Raw genomic sequence first — 24,948 nt, 5'->3', positions numbered from 1 at the left:
TGCCTTAGGAATATTGATTTGAGTGAATTTAATGCATTTTTTTCTGTGTATTTACAGATGGGGCATGAATGGGTTTGGTTGGATTCTGAACAAGACTATCCCAATGACTCTGAGTTGAGCAACGATTGCAGGTCACTCTTCAGCTCATGGGACTCCAGTTTGGATCTTGATTTGGGCAGCTGGAGGGAAACTGAGGAGCCAGGGGCTGAGGAACTAGAGGAAAGCAGCCCAGGGAGAGAACCTCGTGAGCTGCTTGTGGGGGACAGTGGCAGTGAGGAATCTCAGGAAGAGGTGGAGCAAGTCAGCCGCCAGAACCTCCTCCACTTTCTTTCTGAGGTAATGGGGAGCCATTATTTCCAAAGGTGGGAAGAATCTCAACTTCCTAAGAGAATGTTTAACCATATATCTACCGCTCTCGTTATTGTTTACTAAAATATAAGGTCCACATAGGCGGGAACTGAGTTCATTTCTGTGTCTCTAGCACTTGGTGCTGATACAAAACATGTGCCAAATATGTACTTTTTGACTGAATGTTCTAAGATCCCAGTCATTAGGAGCCTGATCAGAGGAAGTGGGATTTCTGTATATAGGCCTGTCTTTAGGAGTATCCTTGTAATTCATTCTTTCAGAGTCATGGGAGGTGACACTTGCCCAAACTCCCCTTGAAGCTTATAATGTTAAGACTTCCAGGCAATATTTTGCAGTGTTCGTATTTCCCTAGTGAAGCGCTGAGGACCAGAAATAAAGAGAGTTGGACAGAGAGTTTATATTTATGTGGCAACTCTACATATTCAGTAGAACCTAGGTCAAGACCAGCAAGAATCTGGTCTTGCCAGTTGTTCACATATTCCCAATTCTATCTGCATTGTTTGTGGCAGACGAAGTTTTCAGCAGTTTTTTAGACGTTACCAGTTGATTCGAGTTGACACTTCAGATGAAAAATTAGAACATAAGCTCCTTGAGGCAAGAATCATGTCTATCTTGTTTACTGTTAGGTCCCAACCAATTAGCCCAGTACCTGTGTATATAAGATATTTGATAAATTTAAAATGACTGAATGAATCAATTAACCCTTACCATCTCAAACTTAGTCACAGTGGTAGTGTAATGATGTGGCATTATTGATATGTAGATGATGATTTCCACTGGTGTTCTTATACATCTAACAGTAAACTATGATTGCAGGTAGTCTATTTAATGGAGCCGTTGTGCATTAGCAGCAAAGAATCAGGTGAAGGCTGCTGCCCTTCATCTGGCACCAGACAACAAGAGGCGAGGGGAATTGAAGCTACTGAAGGAGAGGGGGAGCCCTGCAAAGAGCCTGAAGAGCTTTCAGCCAAGGTAGACCCCTTGGTAACTGAGAAGTCATTACTGGGAGAAAATGGAAGGCCAGAGGTGGCTCCACCTCCCTCAGATATTTGGGCACTTCAGGAACAACCCACAGCGAGTGAAGAGGTAAGTGAATAACTTAAACCAGCTGTCTGATCAGTCCTCTGCACAAAGAGGCAGGCAGAATGGTTAGAGAACATAGGCTAACTCCAGAGAGTTCAGTTACCTGGGTCTAAATCCTGGTTTTAGCATCAGTTAGCTGTGTAGGCTTAGGCAGGCTAGTGAACTTTTTTTTTTTTTTTTTTGCGGTGTGTGGGCCTCTCACTGTTGTGGCCTCTCCTGTTGTGGAGCACAGGCTCCGGACGTGCAGGCCCATCGGCCATGGCTCACGGGCCCAGCCGCTCCGCGGCTTGTGGGATCCTCCCGGACTGGGGCATGAACCCGTGTCCCCTGCATCGGCAGGCGGACTCTCAACCACTGCGCCACCAGGGAAGCCCTAGTGAACATTTTAGAACCTCAGTTTTCTCTGCTGAAATGGAATAATTGTCTCTACCTTACACGTGTACTGTGAGTTTTAAATGAGATAATTCACGTGCAGCACTTAGCATAGTCCCTGGCTCATAGTAAGCAATCATAAAATTTAGAATACCATTATCATTAATATTATCTGGCCAGCTAGACTAGTTAGCTCCAGGGCCACAAGTAATAATGACAGTTTTAAAAGAAAACAACATCTATCTAGAATAGAGTATATTGCTTTTTCATTTTTTCTTGGGATACAGAGTCAGAGTTCTCTAAGAATTCTTTGTCTTAGGTCTAGTCAAGTCACCTTTCTCCAACTTATTCTATAACTTTATATAACTGGCCTATTCTTACCTTAAGGTCAGCCTTCATTTACCCCATACAAGAAAAATTACCTTGAAGATAGTAAATCTCTTTCTAAACTTTCCTTTGTTTCCTGGCATTCCCAGGGGGAGGTTCAGCAAGAATCCAAAGAGCAGGACCAGAGTGAAGGGTATGTGTCAGAGATGGAAGACCAGCGTTCTTCAGGTGAGTGTGATGATAGCTTCAGCATCCAGGAGACTCCTCTGGTGGATATCCTTTTCAGCCATGCTACCTCCTCAAAGCTGTAAGTATAGACTTTTATCCCATGTTGTTAGGATTAATACTTTTACATCTGTTTACGCCTACTTGAATTTGTTGCCACGGACATTGATTACTTTTGTAAATTGAAAAGTAGAGAATTAGAGCTCGAAAACACTAGAAATATAATTAAATATAATTTTACTGTATAAATAGAAGTCTATATGCTTTCATCTTATAAAACAAGACTGTTTTATCAACATTAAGAATCTCTTTCATAAGTAATCCTTCTCTCTGTATTTATTCAGGAAACGTTGCTGAGTCAGATTGTCACTCAAGTCTAATATTATACAAACTATACTTTTAAAAATACTAAAACATTTCCTATTAACTTGAAATTAAAAATTATTTTTAAGTTATTATCGCCCTTTTTCCTTTTTCACACATCTTGGGAAATTGTTTATATAATTGTCTGATTTTAACATAAATAACTATGGGGCCAGAGGTCACATTTTAGAATCTTAATTTTTTTCAGTAAAGTGAATTTCTTTTTAAATCAGAAAAACAAAGTTATTTTTGTTATATAACAAATAGTTCATCTTCTGGGCCTAGTTTTGTGTCTAAGTATTGAGAGAAGATAGTATGAACTGGTTTTTTTTTCTTTGATGTATCCCAGATCCACCCACATTATCTGTGGGGAGGCAAACCAGTAATTATTTTAGCCTTCTTTTGTTTAAGGTATACAACTGAACCATGCATATATATTTTTGTAAATAGCAGATTACAAATTTTTGTTACACAAATAGAATACAGCTAAAAACCTAGCTTGTTGAAGAATTGCTTCCTTTGCTTTTCTATAACTCCGTTTGTGAGTATGAGCAGATGGCATATGATGACTATCCCCAAAACGGGAAATCTTTAATAATCTGGGATGTTTTATCTCATGACATTTCAGCATCTTGAAACGCAAACACCACACTCTTATCTTAGAATTTAGGTTAAACGTGAAATCTTTATTAGAAAGCAGTAGATATTAGTAATTGAGTCTGCTTGGCTAGATAGCTTAAGGGGAGATAGGCATTTGAGTTCTTGTGCTATCACTAGGGAACCTTAAAACTACTTTGAAAGATGGACATTCCCTAGGCCCCTCTTTTCTGGCTTCTTCCTTAGTCTGTACTGACTCTCAGGAGTAAAGTAGAACCTTTGGAGTACCAGTCTAAGTGCATATCCTTTCCACTCCCACACTTTCACTTGTAGTTGCTTGGCATGCATTTCAAATAGATGGAAATAAAGGTAAGCAAGGGATTGTTTCTTAAAATATTGCAAAGGTGATTGATTATGAAGTTACAAAACCTATTGTAGTACCTTTCACGTAATGGAAACAATAAATACCTGTTCTGTGGCTATATGAACAAAATTGCATCAGTACCAAGGACCTATTGTTTATTCTGACTGACTGATCAGAGACAAAGGAAGAGGTTTGCTTTGGGCTTTAAGTCCCTTGTTCTTATAGGGTTCTGGGCTTAAGGAAAAATTGATTTTTGTGGTATGCAATTTAGATACAGGTGAGATAGTGCATCATGAAAATGAATAGTTATGTGGAGCTGTTCAAATTGGAGAATGATAAGGTATGAGTTGTGCTCAAATGGATGCACACAATGTGGTACATAAAGCAAAATGAGGGTGTGAAACCTTAGGTGTGAAGAGAGCCTATTTAGAGAGAATAATGCAGTGTATAAAGTGTGAAGTGTAACATGATGTTTAACTTTGGGGTAAATAGAAAACTTGCCAACTGGGAAAATTATAAAATGAAATAAAACATTGAGCAGTTGCACCTCTAAAGAAAAACTAAATAAATTAGGCAGTTTAGCCCAGAGAAGGAAGGACCATGAGGAGAAATGGATTTTTCTTGGTATTTTAAAGATTACTATACAGAGGAGAGTGAAAAGGAAAAATATTTAAATTGTATAGCATTCAGATGCAGTGTAAGAGAATTCCTTGGGATATGAAACCAAGTATTTTTTTCCTCTGGAAGTATGGGAGAGATACTTCTTAATGTGGCATATTTCTGCATAAAAAAACAGGACCAGATTCATTTATCAAATACTTATTTGAGCACCTAGTATGTACCAGGAACTTGGGAGACATCAGTGAACAAAGACTACTTTTATAGACCAGTTCTTTAAAGTCACAGGTGCTAAAGGGCAAATCAGCAAGATTCCAAAAGGCAAAGGCAGTTGCCTATTTTTAGTACACTTTACAAGAATTTAACCACTTCATTTGATAATACTGATCAGTAAGAGAATATTTATAGAGTCTGGGGTCCTTTATGAAAGCATGTTTTCATTCCTGTGGTGTTATTTCCTTCAGATGTTAACTAGGAGCACTATGTGTTGAGGAAACCTTATCAAGCATCTAGGGGGAACAGAATACCATTTGTGAAGTTACTGTTTGTTTTCTGCTCTGCTTTATCCTATAGGTCTGATCTAGGCCATAGTGACCCTGTTCAGGATCACTTGCTATTTAAGAAGACTCTCCTGCCAGTCTGGAAGATGATAGCCAGTCACAGGTAGGACTCCAAGCCACTCTTGGTATTCACAGCCACACTTCTCATTTAGGGTGACTTTCCAGGGTTTCTTCATCCTCTCTGGGTTTGTCCCTTAACAGGTTCAGCAGTCTGTTTCTGAAGCCTGTGTCAGAAAGGCAGGCCCCAGGATACAAGGATGTGGTGAAAAGGTCAGTGGCAAAGGGGTCAAGAAAGGTTGGTTGCTTTTATATCTGTCTTTTCATACTTTATTTCACATCTGTTTATTTCATTTACATTATTTTATTTTATTTATTTATATTTATATATTTATATATATTTATATATATTATATTTATATTTATTTATTTATATTTTATTACATTATTTCATTTACATTACTTAAGCTCAAGATATATTTTACAGCTGAACAAGTTTATAAAGTTATGGTAAGGTAAGCTCAGTCCTCATTTGAGAATATAGGGAACAAAAGGATAAAGAGGCTTTTATCAGTATTGACTTTTAAGTAATATCCATTTATTATAATCTTACATTTGCCTTTGGTAGTTTTTGGCACTGTTATTTCAGAGCACAACTTTAAAAGGAACACTGTATTCATTCAGGCAGTTATAGGTATGCTAAGGCAAAGATGGTAATCCAAATGGATGTTATAAACACTGGTTGATTGCAGTATTTTGGATTTTTATAGCATAGTTCATCTAAAATGCTCTCATAAACCAGTGTGTGTTAGTAGTGTATAAAAGATCAGAAAAGAACCTTTGGAGACAGACTCCTTAATTCTGTAGATGAGGAAACTAAGACTCAGAGGTGGTCATGACTTGTCTGTGATCAACAGTGAATAGCAGAGCTAGAACTAAACCCCAGAGTCTTACCTCCCAGTTCAGTCCTCTTTCTACGCTGCTGTGCCGCCTTTTATAAACCCACTCTCTGTGTCGCATTATATAATATTTACCTTAATATTCACTTGATTCTCTTTTCATCTCCATGAAAGAAGAAAAAAACCTCTGAGCTTTTGATGATACAGTAAAAACAGTTGATTAAATACCTAGTATATGACTACACATTGTAAACAATCGGTCAGTAACTACCCTGTGACAAACTGATCATTGGAGCTCTTTATAACTTTGATACCTCCAATTGTAAAGTGAAATGGCTGGGCCTGTGGGCTCTGGAGTCAGGCTGTTTCTGAATTGGAAACTAAGCTGTGTGACTTTGGGCAAGTACCTAACTTCTTTGATTTCAGTTTCCTCATTGCCAATTGTGACAATGGTACCTACCATATAGGTTTATTGAGAGGATCAAGTGAGTTCATATAGAAAGTACCTAGCATAGCACTTGGCTTATTGTAAGCAGTCGTATGTTAGCTGCCATTGCTATTTTATTATCTGATGGGGATTGTTATCTTTACTACTGTTTTCATTAAGAGCTGGTTAGTTCTTCAGGAGAGCATGTTAGGTCACCACATGTTCCACATGAAGGTTTGATTTCCTCTGGTTTCTCTTGGCCACCTGTAGACCCATGGACTTAACTAGCCTGAAAAGGAACCTGTCTAAGGGACGTATTCGCACCGTGGCTCAGTTCCAGAGGGACCTGATGCTGATGTTCCAGAACGCTGTGATGTACAATGACTCTGATCATCAGGTGTACCGTATGGCTGTGGAGATGCAGCGGGAAGTCTTGGAACAGATTCAGGTACTGTAGGTAGAGAGCTGCAAGAAAAAGGAAAGTAGTTTCTGGAATCTGATTTTAGAAAGTCTGTGAGAATAAGGGTGGTGTTGAAGTGACCTTGCGTTGCCAGAGTTTATGTTCAGAGGTGATTCAAGGACCTGAAGGACTGACATTGTACCTGCTGGTTTGGAAAACTTTGAGCCTCTGTGGGACTAGCTTTAATAGATAGTGAAGTAAAATAGTCTAGGAAGGCAGGCAGCAGTGAAGAGCTCTTAAGAGACCTGGGGATAGATAAATAATGGGCGCATCTGCTTCCAGAGCCTCAAGTCAGAGGGCTAAACATGCAAACCAGAGGCTGGAGTCACTGTCCATTTTTTGGTTGCTGTACCTGTTGGTATTAATATATGTTCACATTGTCCCATCTATAGGAGATAAGATATGGTAGCCAGAAGAAGACATTTGAGGGTTTCTTTTCTGGGCAGCTTCTTACTTTAAAGAAAAAAAATGTAGTTGAATCTCTGCGGAGAAAGAAACAAAACTGCTTTCAAACCTCCATAAAGCTTCATAGCTTGTTGTCTGCCTTGACCCTGTAGGTGCTGAGTATTTGGTTAGATGAAAGAAGAGTCTTAAATAGTCTGGAATGAGAACTAACCAACCCCATGGATGATGGAAAACCTGTTTTGCTAACTTGGAGCTGCTACCCTGAGCTTTTCTGGAATTTGGATCTTTCATTGAGACTCTGACCTAGAGAAGATCCCAGTACTTGTTTACCACTTCTCTGTTTTCTTTTCCAATAAGAATAATGCCTTAACTTACAACCAAAGAATAAAAGGTGCCCGTGGACATAATATAAAGAAAACACAGAAAGCTGAGATTTGGGGTTATGCCATATATGTTGCCCATGTCTTTGTTTCATAGGCTTAATTTAGAGGTAAATAGATGAAACTTCTTATACTGCTCTTTAAATAAATGTTATTTCACAAGTCAAAGATTGCCTTTTAATGTTTACAGAAGCTGGGAATAGAGGGGATAGCATTATCTGGTGAAATAAGGAAGGTGTTTAACATGGGTTTTCTTACATACACTGTCTGGAAGGGGCTGGGGTAGGACGAGGGAAAGTGTGTATGATTTGTCTCATCATTTATAAAGTGGAGATAATTGAAGTGTCCTTCGAATGGCTAGGAGGATGGAGTAAGATAAATTATGAGGAAAATGTTAGAAAACGTCTATTGCTTTTAAGATGTGCAAGGGGAATAAAAATGCCTGTGGCTGGTTCCCTTTCTTGAGCTAGCCAAGGGCTGCCAAGCGCTCTGCTGGAATTGGGCCTCTGCAGCCACCGTCTCTAAGCTGGGTTTCCGGTCTCCTAGCAACAACATGTGGTGACTCTCCAGGAGCCCGGGCTGAGGTGAGTGCCCAGATGAGGGTCGGATTCGGCAGGAATCTGGGGGTGCAGCCCACAGAGGGTCAGGGATTCTGCTTTCCAACCGGGCCTGATGCTGAGCTTCCCCGGGGCGGGCGTGGGGGGGGGCGGGCGTGGGGGGGGCGGGGGGCGGGGCGCGGGCCGCTGAGCAGCGCGGAGGGTTGCAGACCTAGTCTCCTCCTGGGTCCCCAGGGTCCTAGGCTTTCGCCTTGCTCCTTGGTCTCTCCACCTCCATGAAAGTGCTTAGGAAAACTCACCACAGGACTTAGACGCAGAGTAGAAATCGTATTATTGAGACGCTGCTTGTTGAAAAAGGTGTGACAGTTTCCAGCTTTATAAATTAATAAAATTAAGCACCTGATAATGCTCTTTAGTCACAATTACATTAAACTTGGGTTGGGGGGGTGCCTATCATTACAGTTGATACCAGTCAAGAATCTCTTAAATTGTACACTGAAAAGCCAGAATGGAGCTATCAATGCCCCCACCTCAGATCTATGTAGAAAAGACTCTGGCCATTATCAAACCAGATATTGTTGACAAAGAGGAGGAGATACAAGATATTATTCTCAGATCTGGATTCACCATTGTTCAGGTAACTTCTGGGCAGGATCATCATGTTTTTTTTCTCTCTAGTGAATTAGGCTTTTCCTCCTTAGCTTTTAACTAAAATAGAATTTAAAATTCACTTAAGTAGAAGATATATTTGGAAACTCTTCTTAGGCATAGGGTTATATCCCTAAACTGTTATTTTAGATTACCTTATTTTTTTAAATTAATTTATTATTATTTATTTTTATTTTGGGCTGCGTTGGGTCTTCGTTGCTGCACACGGGCTTTCTCTAGTTGCAGTGAGCAGGGGCTACTCTTCGTCACAGTGCGTGGGCTTCTCATTGCGGTGGCTCCTCTTGTTGCGGAGCACAGGCTCTGGGCACGCAGGCTTCAGTAGTTGTGGCTTGTGGGCTCTAGAGCACAGGCTCATTAGTTGTGGTGCACGGGCCTAGTTGCTCCGCGGCATGTGGGATCTTCCCCGACCAGGGCTCGAACCTGTGACCCCTCCCTTAGCAGGCAGATTCTTAACCACTGCGCCACCAGGGAAGTCCAAGATTACCTTTGATTTTACCTTTTAAAAATGTTTATGTAAATGTGTTAGCCCATTTAGATCCTTAGTATTTAGCATGAAATTTAGGTTTATTCTTGTAAGTATAAAAGTTATATGTGATAATATTACAAAAGTTTTTTCACATTTCAAAAGGATATAAAATGAGAAGTAAAATTTCTTTTTCTTCCATCTCTCCTCTCCCAGCTCAAGTCCTAAACTCCAGAGAGAGGCAACCACTTAACACTTCCCTGTTCTTCCAGGATTTTTTTAATGCATTTACAAACATTTTTCCCCCATAAAGTAGGACAGTCCCCTTCCCTTGACCCCCTTTACAGAGTCCCTCAGATAGCATTCCAGATCATTACATCTGAATCTATCTCATTCTTCCTAACTTCTGTGTAATACTCTTCTGTACAGGTGAGTCACAGTCTATTTACTTGGTCTTCTCTTGACTGTTGGGTGTTTTTACGCTCAGGCTCAGCGGCCATGGCTCACGGGCCCAGCCGCTCCGCGGCATGTGGGATCTTCCCAGACTGGGGCACGAACCCATGTCCCCTGCATCGGCAGGCGGACTCTCAAACACTGCGCCACCAGGGAAGCCCCTGTTGGGTGTTTTTTTGGTTGGTTTTTTTTTTTTTTTCCAGTTATTTACAAACTTTTAATGTTTTAAGCCTTATACTTGTTCTGCAGTTGGTAGTTTTGAAAATGAGTATAGAGTGTTGTTAAACATTATCAAATTTAAAAAAGCTTAACAAATAGAATGGAATTTTTTTTAAACATCTTTATTGGAGTATAATTGCTTTACAAGGGTGTGTTAGTGTCTGCTTTATAACAAAGTGAATCAGCTATACATATACATATATCCCCATATCTCCTCCCTCTTGCATCTTCCTCCCATCCTCCCTATCCCACCCCTCTAGGTGGTCACAAAGCACCGAGCTGACCTCCCTGTGCTATGCAGCTGCTTTCCACTAGCTATCTATTTTACATTTGGTAGTGTATATATGTCCATGCCACTCTCTCACTTCGACCCAACTTACCCTTTCCCCTCCCCATGTCCTCAAGTCCATTCTCTATGTCTGCGTCTTTAGAATGGAATATTTTTAATCTTCCTTTTTTCTCTACCATCCTTATTTGAAATTTCAGTTTTTTATTCTCTAATAAATATACAGTGTCATATTGCCTATTGAATCTTTTAAAAAATAGAAAAAGGAGAAAACTCGGGCTTCCCTGGTGGCACAGTGGTTAAGAATCCACCTGCCAATGCAGGGGACGTGGGTTTGAGCCCTGGTCCGGGAGGATCCCACGTGCTGCGGAGCCACTAAACCCATGTGACACAACTACTGAGCCTGCACTCTAGAGCCCGTGAGCCCCAACTACTGAGCCCACATGCCACAACTACTGAAGTCCGTGTGCCTAGAGCCTGTGCTCCGCAACAAGAGAAGCCACCGCAGTGAGAAGCCCATGCACTGCAACGAAGCGTAGCCCCCACTCGCCACAGCTAGAGAAAGCCCATGTGCAGCAATGAAGACCCAACACAGACATAAATAAATAAATAAATAAATTTACTTAAAAAAAAATAAAGTCTAGGTACTGTAAAGGAAAAGATTGATAAAAGTATAAATATAGGGGCTTCCCTGGTGGTGCAGTGGTTGAGAGTCAGCCTGCCGATGCAGGGGACATGGGTTCGTGCCCTGGTCCGGAAAGATCCCACATGCCGCGGAGCGGCTGGGCCTGTGAGCCATGGCTGCTGAGCCTGCGCGTCCAGAACCTGTGCTCCGCAATGGGAGAGGCCACAACAGTGAGAGGCCTGCGTACCGCAAAAAAAAAAAAAAAAAAAAAAAAAATATATATATATATATATATATATATATATATATATAAATATAAAAAACTTGCACATGGCCAAATAAACATAATAAGCAAAGTCAAAACACAAATGGCAAGACTTGGGAAGAAGATTTGTAATTCATATCACAAAGGCTAATCTCCCTAGTATATAAAAAGCTGCTAGAACAGGATAAAAATTCACTTGAAAATGGGCAGTACATGTGGATGGTCACAGAAAAAGAAAAACAAATGCTTCTGAAACATAGGAAAAGATGCTCAATCTCTAAGCAGGAAAAAAGCAAATTAAAATGACACTGAGATACCATCTGGCAAGAATATAAAAGTAAATGACATAACCCCTATGGAAGGGGATCTGGCAATTATCTATCAGTATTACAGATGCATATACCCTTAAACCCAGCAGTACTCTTCTGGGAATCTCTCCTATAACCCATGTATTAATATGAAGTGACCTGTATCTAGGTTATTTTTTGCAGCATTATTTATTTACAAGCAAAAGATTGAAAACACCCCAGCATTAGAAGATTGGTTAAATTGACCCTGGCGATCCACCAAATTGAATACTATGCAACTAATTATAAACCTCTCTGTGTCCTTTTATGGAAAAAAGCAAGATGCAGTACAATGTGTGGCTACTTTCTATGATAGAAAGAGAAAAAGTAATATACATGTTTGCCGGTATTTGCAAAATGAAACTAGGAGATAAATAACCATTAAAAATGGTTGCATATTGAGGGTGAGGAAGAACAGGCTGGGTTAGGACAGGGATGGGAATGAGATTTTTCATATAAACCTTTTTATATTGCTTTGAATTTTTTAACCCTGTAAGTATATTACTCATTAATTTGAGAAAGAAACAAAGTATACAAATAATATAAAGTTTCCAATTTGTCTTTTAAGTCCATATTTTGAAAAGAATTAGTGAAAAACTTAATAATTAAGGAGTTAATGATAACTATAAAACAGTGTTTAAAAAAAAACCAACTTAGTGTAAATGCTAATATTTAACACTTTCCCTAGTCAGCAAGAAGTTTCAAACCAAAGAACGCCTTGGTATATTGTATGCTTCTTTTTTGTTTTAATTGTGATAAAATATACACAACATAAAATTTACCTTTTTAACCATTTTTAAGCGTACATTTCAGGGGAATTAAGTACCTTCACACTGTTGTGCAGCCATCACCACTATCCATCTCTAGAACTTTTTCGTCATCTCAAACTGAAACTCTGTACACATTAAACACTAGCTACCCGTTTAGCCCTCTCCCTACCCCTGGTAACTACTATTCTACTTTCTGTCTTTATGACTTTGCTATTCCAGGTGTCTCATGTCAGTGGAATCATTTGTCCTTTGTATTGTATGCTTTAAAAGTAGGCTCTATTATAGGTGGGAGTTCCTTGAACTTGAGGCTTTCTTGTCCCATCTAGGAAAAAACTCCTAAAATATGATGTATTCTTTCAGTAGGTGGCAGCCTTTCCTGTGTTACAAACTAATGACTCCTCTTTGTGAAAATATTTGTTGTTGTTGATTTCTATTTATTTTTTGGCCGCGGCTGCGGGATCTTAGTTCCCCTACCAGGGATTGAACCCATGCCCTTGGCAGTGAAAGCACAGACTCCTAACCACGGGACTGCCAGGGAATTCCCTCTTTGTGAAAATATTAATCTAAATTCCAAAAAAGTTTATCTGATCTAATTTTAAAGCAACTGATGGAATCACTGATTCAGTATCAACTTTAGTTTAAGATGAGCCGTTCATTTTTAAAATTACGCTGCATTAGCTAGCATACCTGCAGAATATAGCTTCCCTTGCTTGTTAAGGGGTATAATGGCAGATAAGGGCTTACAATGCAGAAAAAAAAGCACTCAAATCAATATGCATAAGAATCACAAATACTGGCATATCTTAATTTTAAATAATAGAATCAAGGATTATACTAAATCAGGCACTGTTATAACTTCTCAAATTTCTTCTATTTCTTGACTATATGAATTTTAATATGTGAATAGATGTCAGCACCTTTTTTTTTTTTTTTTTTTTTTTTACAGTACTGTAACTGATCCTTGACTAGTGAGAACGTTATGTTTGTCCAGTAGAGCCTGTTCATAGCATTGCTGACCTACCTAGTAAGCATTTCTACAAGATTCTTGCTCTGGGTAGTTTAGATCCCTCTCTACAAACCAAGCAATTTTATCAAGTTTCTGAAACTTGAAGACACATGATAGTTTTGGAAGGGACTTTAAGAGGTAGGTCACTTGGTAAAATTCACACTGTACTTTCAGGAAAATCTAACCCATTTTATTTTATTTAGTTAGTTAAATAAATATATTTATTTATTTTTGGCTGCATTGGGCCTTCATTGCTGCGCTTGGGCTACTCTTTAGTTGCGGCGAGCGGGGGCTACTCTTTGTTGCAGTACCCGGGTTTCTCATTGCAGTGGTTTCTCGTTGCGGAGCATGGGCTCTAGGCACGTGGGCTTCAGTAGTTGTGGCACACAGGCTCAGTAGTTGTGGCTCACGGACTCTAGAGCGCGGGCTCAGTAGTTGTGGCGCACGGGCTTCGTTGCTCCGCGGCACGTGGGATCTTCCCAGACCAGGGCTCAAACCTATGTCTCCTGCATCGGCAGGCAGATTCTTAACCACTGCGCCACCAGGGAAGCCCTCTAACCCATTTTAGAAAGATAGATATCTGCCTTAATCTTGGAGATTTTTAGCCTTCCCCTAGTAATTTATCTCCATGTCTCATCATCCTTACTCCAGCAAGTTTTCCTTGATGTCTACTTTGAATCCCTCTATTCTATTTTGAGCCCTTTCCCTCCTGATCCACCTTTAGTGGATTTGATAAACAGCAGTAATGGAGTGATTTTTTAAAAAATGTACTCAAGGGACCTCCCTGGTGGTGCAGTGGTTAAGAACCCGCCTGCCGATGCAGGGGACACGGGTTCAAGCCCTGGTCCAGGAAGACCCACATGCCACGGAGCAACTAAGCCCGTGCACCACAACTACTGAGCCCGCACTCTAGAGCCCGCGAGCCACAACTACTGAGCCCACCTGCCACAACTCCTGAAGCCCATGTGCCTAGAGCCTGTGCTCCTCAACAAGAGAAGCCACCGCAACGAGAAGCCCGTGTATGGCGACAAAGAGTAGCCCCCTCTTGCCACAACTAGAGAAAAGCCCGTGCGCAGCAACGAAGACCCAACGCAGCCAAAAATAAATAAGATATACTCAAATAGTTGCTCTTAGGGAAAATGTGATGCTTTCTAATTGGAAGAATGACTGACTCAGCTTCTATGGTTTTTACAATTTAATAATTCATATAGTTTCTCATTTGTGAACAAACTTAACATTTATTTGTCCCAAACATTTCATATTCTTTCAAATTAACAAACTTAATGCTAACTATTCTTAAGATCATAGTGAATCAACATATTTATGGCAGAACCAGAATAAAGAATATACAACTTTCATGTTCAAGTGAAAAACTTGTTTACTGCATCATTATACTGCGTACTATTTCTAAATACCATAATGAGACCAGCTCCCTAAAATATGTAGGAAAATTTCACAATGAATAGGAAAATATCACAAATAGGGAAAGATGAATTTGGAATATTCTAAAGTCCAATTTTGTTACTTTTTTTTTTTTTTTTTTTTTGCGGTACGCGGGTCTCTCACTGTTGTGGCCTCTCCCGTTGCGGAGCACAGGCTCCGGATGCGCAGGCTTAGCAGCCATGGCTCATGAGCCCAGCCGCTCTGTGGCATGTGGGATCTTCCCGGACCGGGGCACGAACCCGTGTCCCCTGCATCGGCAGGCGGACTCTCAACCACTGTGCCACCAGGGAAGCCCCTCAATTTTGTTGCTTTGTACAAAGTATGTATTAACAGAATATTGATGATTGGCGTGTTTTTACTTTAAGAAGGAGATATGATGAATTTGTCATTAATATACCATATGTTGAAAGAGGCTGCCCAACAGGAATAGTTTTTCTTAAGTAGGTTAAATAATTCTTATTTACAGCCTACATTTAACTTTCTTATCTTGCCCTTTGTTCATAATACAAAAATAAATCTCAAATTTGTGGTCAGATTGGTACTAATTTCAAGTTATTAATGACTTAATGAGGTATTATTGAACTGTCAATAAAGCTTTTGTTGATTTTGTTTCTCTTTTAGAGAAGAAAACTGCATCTCAGCCCTGAGCACTGTAGTAACTTTTATGTGGAACAGTATGGGAAAATGTTTTTCCCCAATTTAACAGCTTACATGAGTTCTGGACCACTTGTTGCCATGATATTAGCTAGACTTAAAGCCATCTCTTACTGGAAAGAACTCTTGGGACCAAGTAATAGCTTAGTAGCTAAGGAGACACACCCAGACAGGTAACTTTCCTGGGGGAAAAATGGAATCCAACTATGAAAATGAAAAAAAAAATCTGATTTCACTGTAATAGGAATTTCCTTTAATTTGAAAGTTTTCCTAAATAACCTGATTTTTTTTGGTGGTGGTGGAGGGCTGGGTGGGGGAGGTCCATTTTGTGTTTTAACTACTTAAATGTGTATTTTAATATCAAATACCACAAAAGGTCTCAGAGAATTTTGATTTATGATTGACTAGCCTTATTTTTCTCTCATCCTTGAATTAAACTGCCACTGGTGTAGGATTTTTCATGGGAAAATTGGTATGGTATTTTATAGAATATTGGTAATGCAGGACCAGAAACTCAGATTTTCAGCATTATCATTAATGTCTGGAAACCAGAGGGCATTGAGTTCTTGCACTTTGAAAATGCATTGCTTTTTCAGTTGTCACAAAACAACACCCCTTTTTCACCCAGGTAACTCTTATTTTTCCAGTGTATCCCTCTCACAGATTTAAATATACTTGACCCTCATGTAGGTAGATTTATGCTTAAATTCAAAATAGATTAAGACCTCCATATGTGAGAAGTGGCGATGCTTCTGTAAAATTCCTAAATAGAATGCATATGTAAAAAGTAAAGAAAGTATGTCAGATTGGATGGTCATCATCTCTAACTTGCTTTTAGTCTAAGGGCAATTTATGGCACAGATGAGCTAAGGAATGCACTTCATGGAAGTAATGATTTTGCTGCAGCAGAAAGAGAAATGCGATTCATGTTTCCTGCAGGTGAGTTACAGTTGAGTAATTAGTTGCATCTGCTTGTTTGCTTTCTCTTTTATTTTGGAGATGAAGCTGGGAAGGAAGATAACAGGGTTTTTCTCCAGTATATTCTGTCATATTTTCAAGTTGTAGTTACTTAACTTGAAGCCAAGAGTAGAAAACATTTTTCTCAGAACTAAATTGTGACCTCTAGGGAATATTTTGAGAAGAGTTTACTTTTTTTTCTTTCTTTTCTCTTGGGTTTTTCTTCTTCTGTGTTGTAATTCCTTTTAGTTATCCCTAAATGCATCAGTCAAATTTGTTACACTTGAAAAAAGAATCTTCTTTGGAAATTATGACTGATTTGCCATTTTCTCTAACAGTTTACTGTTTGTTAAGAAACTCATGGCTTTATGAAATTAATAGTTCTCAGGCCCTCTTTTTGTTTCCAACCTGTTATGAAAGTTATAAACCTTTTATAAGTGGGTATAATAAGGAGCAGCGCTAAGTTTTTAGTTTATTTTCAGTAATATTTTTAGAGCAGAAAGGAATTTTGGTGATTTTCTTTATAAAGAAAAGTCAAAGCATTGGGCAATTTTGAATTTTTTTTGGCTTTTTTTTTTTTCTCTAAGTAATTTAGACCTGTTCCTCAGTATTTTCTGCTGAAGATTTATTCAAAGAAAATTGAAAATTGTCTTGGAGATTTAAAAGTTCAGATTTTTGAACAAAAATTGTTCTAAAGATATCTGTACACAAAAAGGATTTGCCTACTACATACTTTATTTCTGTGACAGAAATTTCTGTCGTATCCATCCCATTAAGATATTTTTTTCGTTGGAACTGTTTATTGTGGAATATTTACACAAAAGTAGATAGCATGGTATAATAAACCCCTAATGAACCCATCACCCAGCTTCAACAATTTTGGTCAGTCTTTTTTTTTTCTAATTGAAGTATAGTTGGTTTAGTTCAGTATTATTTCATCTATAACCCCTGCTCCTACTTTTCCTGCTTCCATATTATTTTGGAGCACATCTTAAACATGAGATGTCTTTTTAAGGTGGTAGATCTTTAGATTTAGTCCTACTAGTGAATTAGACTTTTCCTCTTTAGCTTTTAACTAAAATAGAGTTAAAAGCTCATTTATCTTAAGTAGAAGATATTTTTGGAAGCACTTCTTACTCATAGGGTTATATCCCTAAACTGTTATTTTAGATTGATTTTACCCATTAATTAATCCTCTAGATACAGTTAGACATTTGAGAAGCAGCAGTTGTAGGATAAAGATAAATGATTTATTACCTACTACCTTGCAGATCTCTTGCTATGAGAATGTGAAGTTCTTGAGAGAAAGTTCTCAGAGTTTATGATATGAGCTCCCTCTTGCTTAGCAGTCAGTCAGGAACTATGTGCAAAACCCTATATGATGAGGAGTCACTAAAGCAAGTTACAAAGATATTCTAAAATATATTCCTAATCCTTGAAAAAGCTAGTGCTCTTCCCTTCCCTTTTAATAGGGATGGCTGATTCACAGCTTTGCTATATTCCATTCATTCAACAAATTTATTGAGTTAACTACTGTGTGCCAGAAATACAAAGATGAATAAGATGTCTCTGCTCTTTTCAAGAAGACTGTATTTTAAAAGTCTATAAAAATAAATATACAATGCAGTATATAAATTATGCCATGAAAAAGCTTTTAAAAGTACATTGAAAGTTTATCTATGTAAGAAACATGAAAACATTTTTTGGTTTCTCATTAATTCATCCAGCCCTATTGTCGAAAATCAGTTGGCCATAAATGTAAGAATCTAATTCTAGTTTCTCAGTTCTGCTTCATTGATCTTTATTGTCTATCCTTATGTCAGTACCATACAGTCTTAATTATTGTGGTTTCATAATAGGTTTTGAAATCAGGTAGTGGAAGTCCTCCAACTTCCAAATAATAAGTGGTCAGAGACAAATAATAAATGGTCAGCAAAAACAGAGAAACAAACAATCCAAAAATGAAGTTAAGGAAACAGTTTTATTCACAATAGCATCAAAAATAAGATATTTAATAATAAATTTAACAAAAGAAGTGAAATTCTTGTGCACTGAAAAGCACAAAATGTTGCTGAGAGAAATTCAAGAATATCTAAATAAATAGACATCCCTTGTTCCTGGAAGAGTCAATATTGTCAAGATGGCAGTTCTCTCCAAATTGATTGATAAATTTAATACAGTCCCTATAAAAGTCTATGAATGCTTTTATGTAGAAATTGACAAGCTGATTCTAAAATTTATATGGAATTGCAAAGGATCTAGAAGAGCTAAAACAATTCTGAAAACAAAGAACAAAGTTGGAGGACCTCCACTAACCTGATTTCAAAACCTGTTATGAAGCCACAATAATTAAGGCAGTATGGTCCTGACATAAGGGTAGACGTAAAGATCAATGAAGCAGAAATGAGAATCTAGAATTAGATTCTTACATTTATGTACAATTGATGTTCGACAAAAGTATGTAGAAAATTTGATGGGGAGAGAGTGGGCTCTTCAACGAATGGTGCAGAGACAACTGAATATCCACATGCAAAAACAAACAAAACAACTTAGACCCTTGGTTCACACCACACACAAAATTTAACTCAACATGGATCATCAACCTAAACATAAGAGCTAAAAACGTCTAGAAGAAAATATAAAAAATCTTCATTACCTTGAGTTGGACAAAGCTCTTAAATATGACATCAAAAGTATGATCTATAAAGGAAAATATTGATAAATTGGACTACATCAAAATTCAAAGCTTTTCTTCTTTAAAAGCCATCATTAAGAGTATGAAAAGGGGACTTCCCTAGTGGCACAGTGGTTAAGAATCCACCTGACAATGCAGGGGACACGGGTTCTATCCCTGGTCCAGGAAGATCCCACGTGCCATGGAGCAACTAACCCCGTGCACCACAACTACTGAGCCTGCACGCTATAGCCTGCGAGCCACAAATACTGAGCCCATGTGAAGCCCACACGCCTAGAGCCCGTGCTCTGCAACAACAGAAGCCACTGCAATGAGAAGCATGCGCACCGCAGTGAAGAGTAGCCCCCACTCGCCACAACTAAAGAAAACCCACACATGGCAACGAAGACCCAATGCAGCCAAAAATAAATAAATAAATATATATTTTTTTAAAGTATGAAAAGATAACGACAGACTGGGAGAAGATATTTGCAAATGATATATCAGGTAAAGCACTTGTATCCAGAATATATAAAGAACTTTTACAATTCAATACTAAGACAACGGAATTAAAAACTGGGCAAAAGAATTGAATAGGCATTTCACAAAAGAAGATGAATGGCTAATAAGCACATGAAAAAGTGCTCAACATAATCATTGGGGAAATGCAAATTGAAACAATGAGATACCACCTGCATACCCACTAGAATGGCTATAATCAATGGCAAGGGTATAGAGATACTGGCATTCTCCATACATTATTGTAAAATGGTACAGCCACTTTGGGAAACAGTTTGGTGATTTCTTAAAATGTTAACACATCCACGTAACATGTAACTCCACTACCAGTTCTACTCCTGGCAGCATGTACCCACACAAGAGAAATGAAAACATAACTCTACTTAAACACATGTGAATATTCATGGTAGCATTATTTAATACAGCACCAAACTGGAAACAATCCAACTGTTCACCAATGGATAAACAGCATTTAGTATAGCCATACAGCCATACAATGGAATACTACTCAACAATTAAAAGGAACAGACTCCTGATACATGCTACAACATGGGTGAACCTCAAAACATTATGCAAAGTAGAAGAATCCAGGCACAAAAGACCATATATTATATGATCCATTTATCGGAAATGTCCAGTAAAGATGTTTTTAGAAACAGAAAGAAGCTTCCTGGTTGTCAAGGGCTGGGGGTGGGAGTGGTAGTGGTGAATTGCAAATGAATACAAGGAAACATTTTTGCGATGATGGAAGTTTTCTAAAACTGGACTGTGGTGAGGATCACACAATTATAAGTTTATTAAATAAGTTGTATACTTCAGTGGAAGAATTTCATGATAAGGGAATTATATCTCAATAAAACTTAAAAAAATAAAATTATAAAAAATAGATGAGGTTTCTGCTCTCATGGAGTTTATAGTTTAGTGTTCAAAAGATAGCCACTAAACAATAATTACCTATATAATTGCATAGTTATTATCTAACAGTTGCATAGTTATTGTGTGGTAAGTACTATACGGCAATTAGAGGGTATCATGAGAGACTGGTAACAAGACAGGCCCGACTGAGGAGTGACATTTTAGTTGAGATCCAAAGGATAAATAGTGGTTAACCAGAGAAAGGGAAGAACATTCTAGCAGAAGAACAGCAAGTGCTCAAGTGATGAGCAGGAAAGAATATGGTACATGGCACATATATAAACTGAAAGATCTGGAGGAAGAGACACTAAGATGAGGTTGAAGAGGTAAATAGAGGACACATAGTGTAGTCAGTGGGCCAATGTATGGAATTCTGTCTTGAATATAAGTGCAGTAAGGAATCAATGAAGCAAGAAGCAAGAAGAACTACAGTCCTGCAGCCTGTGGAACAAAAACCACATTCACAGAAAGAAAAGATGAAAAGGCAGATGGCTATGTACCAGATAAAGAAACAAGATAACACCCCAGAAAAGCAACTAAATGGAGTTAGGCAACGTTCCAGAAAAAGAATTCAGAATAATAATAGTGAAGATGATCCAGGACCTCGGAAAAAGAATGGAGGCAAAGATCAAGAAGACACAAGAAATGTTTAACAAAGACCTAGAAGAATTAAAGTACAAACAAACACAGATGAACAATAAAATAACTGAAATGAAAACTACAGTAGAAGGAATCAATAGCAGAATAACTGAGGCAGAAGAACGGATAAGTGACCTGGAAGACAGAATGGTGGAATTCACTGCTGCGCAACAGAAGAAAAAGAATGAAAAGAAATGAAGACAGCCTAAGAGACTTCTGGGACAACGTTAAACACAACATTTGCATTATAGGGGTCCCAGAAGGAGAAGAGAGAGAGAAAGGACCCGAGAAAATATCTGAAGAGATTATAGTCGAAAACTTCCCTAACGCGGGAAAGGAAATAGCCACCCAAGTCCAGGAACTGCAGAGAGTCCGATACAGGATAAACCCAAGGAGAAATACGCAGAGACACATAGTAATCAAATTGGCAAAAATTAAAGACAATGAAAAATTATTGAAAGCAGCAAGGGAAAAATGACAAATAACATACAAGGGAACTCCCATAAGGTTAAGGTGATTTCTCAGCAGAAACCCTACAAGCCAGAATGGAGAGACATGATATACTTAAAGTGATGAAAGGGAAGAACCTACAGCCAAGATTACTCTACCTGGCAAGGGTCTCATTCATATTCTATGGAGAAATCAAAAGCTTTACGACAAGCAAAAGCTAAGAGGATTCAGCATCACCAAACCAGCTTTACAACAAATGCTAAAGGAACTTCTCTAAGTGGGAAACCCAAGAGAAGAAAAGGACCTACACAAACAAACCCAAAACAATTAAGAAAATGGTAATAGGAACATACATATCGATAATTACCTTAAACGTGAATGGATTAAATGCTCCAACCAAAAGACAAAGGCTTGCTGAATGGATACAAGAACAAGACCCATATATATGCTGTCTACAAGAGACCCACTTCAGACCTAGGGACACATACACACTGAAAGTGAGGGGATGGAAAAAGATATTCCATGCAAATGGAAATCAAAAGAAAGCTGGAGTAGCAATACTCATATCAGATAAAATAGACTTTAAAATAAAGAATGTTACAAGAGACAAGGAAGGACACTAATGATCAAGGGATCAATCCAAGAAGAAGATATAACAATTATAAATGTATATGCACCCAACATAGGAGCACCTCAATACATAAGGCAACTGCTAACAGCTATAAAAGAGGAAATCGACAGTAACACAATAATAGTGGGGGACTTTAACACCTCACTTACACCAATGGACAGATCATCCAAACAGAAAATTAATAAGGAAACACAAGCTTTAAATGACACAATAGACCAGATAGATTTAATTGATATTTATAGAACATTCCATCCAAAACCAGCAGATTACAGTTTCTTCTCAAGTGCACACGGAACATTCTCCAGGAGGGATCACATCTTGGGTCACAAATCAAGCCTCAGCAAATTAAAAAAATTGAAATCATGTCAAGCATCTTTTCTGACCACAACACTATCATATTAGAAATCAATTACAGGGAAAAAAATGTAAAAAACACAAACACATGGAGGCTAAATGATACGTTACTAAACAACCAAGAGATCACTGAAGAAATCAAAGAGGAAATCAAAAAATACCTAGAGACAAATGAGAATGAAAACACGATGATCCAAAACCTATGGGATGCAGCAAAAGCAGTTCTCAGAGGGAATTTTATAGCTGTACAAGCCTACCTCAAGAAACAAGAAACATCTCAAATAAACAATCTAACCTTATACCTAAAGGAACTAGAGAAAGAAGAACAAACAAAACCCAAAGTTAGCAGAAGCAGAGAAATCATAAAGATCAGAGCAGGGCTTCCCTGGTGGTGCAGTGGTTGAGAGTCCACCTGTCGATGCAGGGGACACGGGTTCGTGAGCCAGTCCAGGAAGATCCCACATGCCACGGACTGGCTGGGCCTGTGAGCCATGGCAGCTGAGCCTGCGCGTCTGGAGCCTGTTCTCCACAGCAGGAGAGGCCACAACAGTGAGAGGCTGGCAAAAAAAAAAAAAAGATCAGAGCAGAAGTAAATGAAATAGAAACAAAGAAAACAATAGCAAAGATCAATAAAACTAAAAACTGGTTCTTGAGAAGATAAACAAAATTGACAAGCCATTAGCCAGACTCATGAAGAAAAAGAGGGCGAGGACTCAAATCAATAAAATTAGAAATGAAAAAGGAGGTTACAACAGACACCACAGAAATACAAAGCATCCTAAGAGACTACTACAAGCAACTCTATGGCAATAAAATGGACAACCTGGAAGAAATGGACAAATTCTTAGAAAGGTATAACCTTCCAAGACTGAACCAGGAAGAAATAGAAAATATGAACAGACCAATCACAAGTAATGAAATAGAAACTGTGGTTAAAAATCTTCCAACAGGGCTTCCCTGGTGGCACAGTGGTTGAGAGTCCGCCTGCCGATGCAGGGGACACAGGTTCGTGCCCCGGTCTGGGAAGATCCCACGTGCCATGGAGCAGCTGGGCCTGTGAGCCATGGCCTCTGAGCCTGCTCGTCCGGAGCCTGTGCTCCGCAACGGGAGGGCCACAATAGTGAGAGGCTTGCATACCGCAAAAAAAAAAAAAAGTCTTCCAACAAACAGAAGTCCAGAACCAAATGGCTTCACAGGTGAATTCTATCAAACATTTAGAGAAGAGCTAACACCCATCCTTCTCAAACTCTTCCAAAAAATTGCAGAGGAAGGAACACTCCCAAACTCATTCTATGAGGCCACCATCACCCTGATACCAAGACTAGACAAAGATAGTGCAAAAAAAATTACAGACCAATATTACTCATGAATATAGTTGCAAAAATCCTCAACAAAATACTAGCAAACAGAATCCAACAACTCATTAAAAGAATCATACACCATGTTCAAGTGGGATTTTTCCCAGGGATAAAAGGATTTTTCAATATATGCAAATCAGTCATTGTGATACACCATATTAACAAATGGAAGAAGAAATACCACATAATCATCTCAATAGATGCAGAAAAAGCTTTTGACAAAATTCAACACCGATTTATGATAAAAACTCTCCAGAAAGTGGGCATAGAGGGAACCCACCTCAACATAATAAAGGCCATATACAACAAACCCACAGCAAACATCATTCTCAATGCTGAAAAACTGAAAGCATTTCCTCTAAGATCAGGAACAAGACAAGGATGTCCAATCTCACACTCTTATTCAACATAGTTTTGGAAGTCCTAACCACGGCAATCAGAGAAGAAAAAGACATAAATACAAATTGGAAAAGAAGAAGTAAAACAGATGACATGATACTATACAAATAGAATCCTAGAGATGCCACCAGAAAACTACTAGAGCTGATCAATGAATTTGGTAAAGTTGTAGGATACAAAATTAATGCACAGGAATCTCTTCCATTCCTATACACTAATGTTAAAAAAATCTGAAAGAGAAATTAAGGAAGCACTGCTATTCACCATTGCAACAAAAAGAATAAAATACCTAGGAAGAAACCTACCTAGGGAGACAAAAGACCTGTATGCAGAAAACTATAAGACACTGATGAAAGAAATTAAAGATGATACAAGCAGATGGAGAGATATACCATGTTCTTGGATTGGAAGAATCAATATTGTGAAAATGACTGTACTACCCAAAGCAATCTGCAGATTCAATGCAATCCCTATCAAATTACCAATGGCATTTTTCACAGAACTAGAACAAAAAATCTTAAAATTTATATGGAGACAGGAAAGACCCCAAATAGCCAAAGCGGTCTTGAGGGAAAAAAACGGAGCTGGAGGAATCAGACTCCCTGACTTCAGACTATACTACAAAGCTACAGTAATCAAGAAAATATGCTACTGGCACAAAAACAGAAATATAGATCAATGGAACAGGATAGAAAGCCCAGAGATAAACCCACGCACTTATGGTCAACTAATCTATGACAAAGGAGCCAAGGATATACAATGGAGAACAGACAGTCTCTTCAATAAGTGGTGCTGCAAAAACTGGACAGCTACATGTAAAAGAATGAAATTAGAACACTCCCTAACACC

At 38.5% G+C, this 24,948-nt stretch overlaps 3 protein-coding genes across 4 annotated transcripts in view; all 3 read left to right on the top strand.

The window, feature by feature from the left end:
* LOC114892505 (bromodomain-containing protein 8-like) lies at positions 1 to 2,530 on the top strand. The gene is made up of 3 exons (XM_029217539.1): positions 1 to 336; positions 1,186 to 1,455; positions 2,301 to 2,530. Exons 1-3 carry the CDS (start codon positions 58 to 60, stop codon positions 2,460 to 2,462), a joined length of 711 nt encoding a protein of 236 aa, XP_029073372.1. The 5' UTR covers positions 1 to 57; the 3' UTR covers positions 2,463 to 2,530.
* Positions 2,531 to 3,820: 1,290 nt separating this feature from the next.
* Positions 3,821 to 7,625, top strand: LOC114892507 (bromodomain-containing protein 8-like). Its single transcript, XM_029217542.1, has 4 exons — positions 3,821 to 4,981; positions 5,080 to 5,148; positions 6,472 to 6,649; positions 7,219 to 7,625. The coding sequence occupies exons 1-4, from the start codon at positions 4,965 to 4,967 to the stop codon at positions 7,267 to 7,269; spliced, it is 315 nt and encodes a 104-aa protein (XP_029073375.1). The 5' UTR covers positions 3,821 to 4,964; the 3' UTR covers positions 7,270 to 7,625.
* Positions 7,626 to 7,797: 172 nt separating this feature from the next.
* NME5 (NME/NM23 family member 5) overlaps positions 7,798 to 24,948 on the top strand; it is a 26,870-nt gene continuing 9,719 nt past the window's right edge. Inside the window, exons 1-4 of one of the 2 annotated variants that reach the window (XM_029217541.1) lie at positions 7,798 to 8,030; positions 8,466 to 8,640; positions 15,171 to 15,376; positions 16,042 to 16,142. In XM_029217541.1, the coding sequence (XP_029073374.1) occupies positions 8,512 to 8,640; positions 15,171 to 15,376; positions 16,042 to 16,142 (436 nt within the window). In that variant the 5' untranslated portion in view covers positions 7,798 to 8,030; positions 8,466 to 8,511. Of the gene's footprint in view, positions 8,031 to 8,465; positions 8,641 to 15,170; positions 15,377 to 16,041; positions 16,166 to 24,948 lie in introns of those variants that run through there. The other variant, XM_029217540.1, reaches the window with a different exon arrangement.

The sequence above is a fragment of the Monodon monoceros genome, unplaced genomic scaffold, assembly GCF_005190385.1.
Source record: "Monodon monoceros isolate NGI ecotype Baffin Bay Population unplaced genomic scaffold, NGI_Narwhal_1 Super_Scaffold_12, whole genome shotgun sequence".
NCBI classification, from domain to species: Eukaryota; Metazoa; Chordata; class Mammalia; order Artiodactyla; family Monodontidae; genus Monodon; species Monodon monoceros.
The sequence above is the reverse complement of the archived record's forward strand: the minus strand, read 5'-3'. Positions and strand labels throughout refer to the sequence as shown.

Excerpts from the sequence above, each read along its gene's own strand:
- LOC114892505 (XM_029217539.1), top strand. The coding sequence starts at position 58 with ATGGGGCATGAATGGGTTTGGTTGGATTCTGAACAAGACTATCCCAAT. Across the intron at positions 337-1,185 it reads TCCTCCACTTTCTTTCTGAG|GTAGTCTATTTAATGGAGCC; the intron begins GTAATGGGGAGC and ends CTATGATTGCAG. Across the intron at positions 1,456-2,300 it reads AACCCACAGCGAGTGAAGAG|GGGGAGGTTCAGCAAGAATC; the intron begins GTAAGTGAATAA and ends TGGCATTCCCAG.
- LOC114892507 (XM_029217542.1), top strand. Across the intron at positions 5,149-6,471 it reads TACAAGGATGTGGTGAAAAG|ACCCATGGACTTAACTAGCC; the intron begins GTCAGTGGCAAA and ends GGCCACCTGTAG. Across the intron at positions 6,650-7,218 it reads AAGTCTTGGAACAGATTCAG|GTGCTGAGTATTTGGTTAGA; the intron begins GTACTGTAGGTA and ends TTGACCCTGTAG.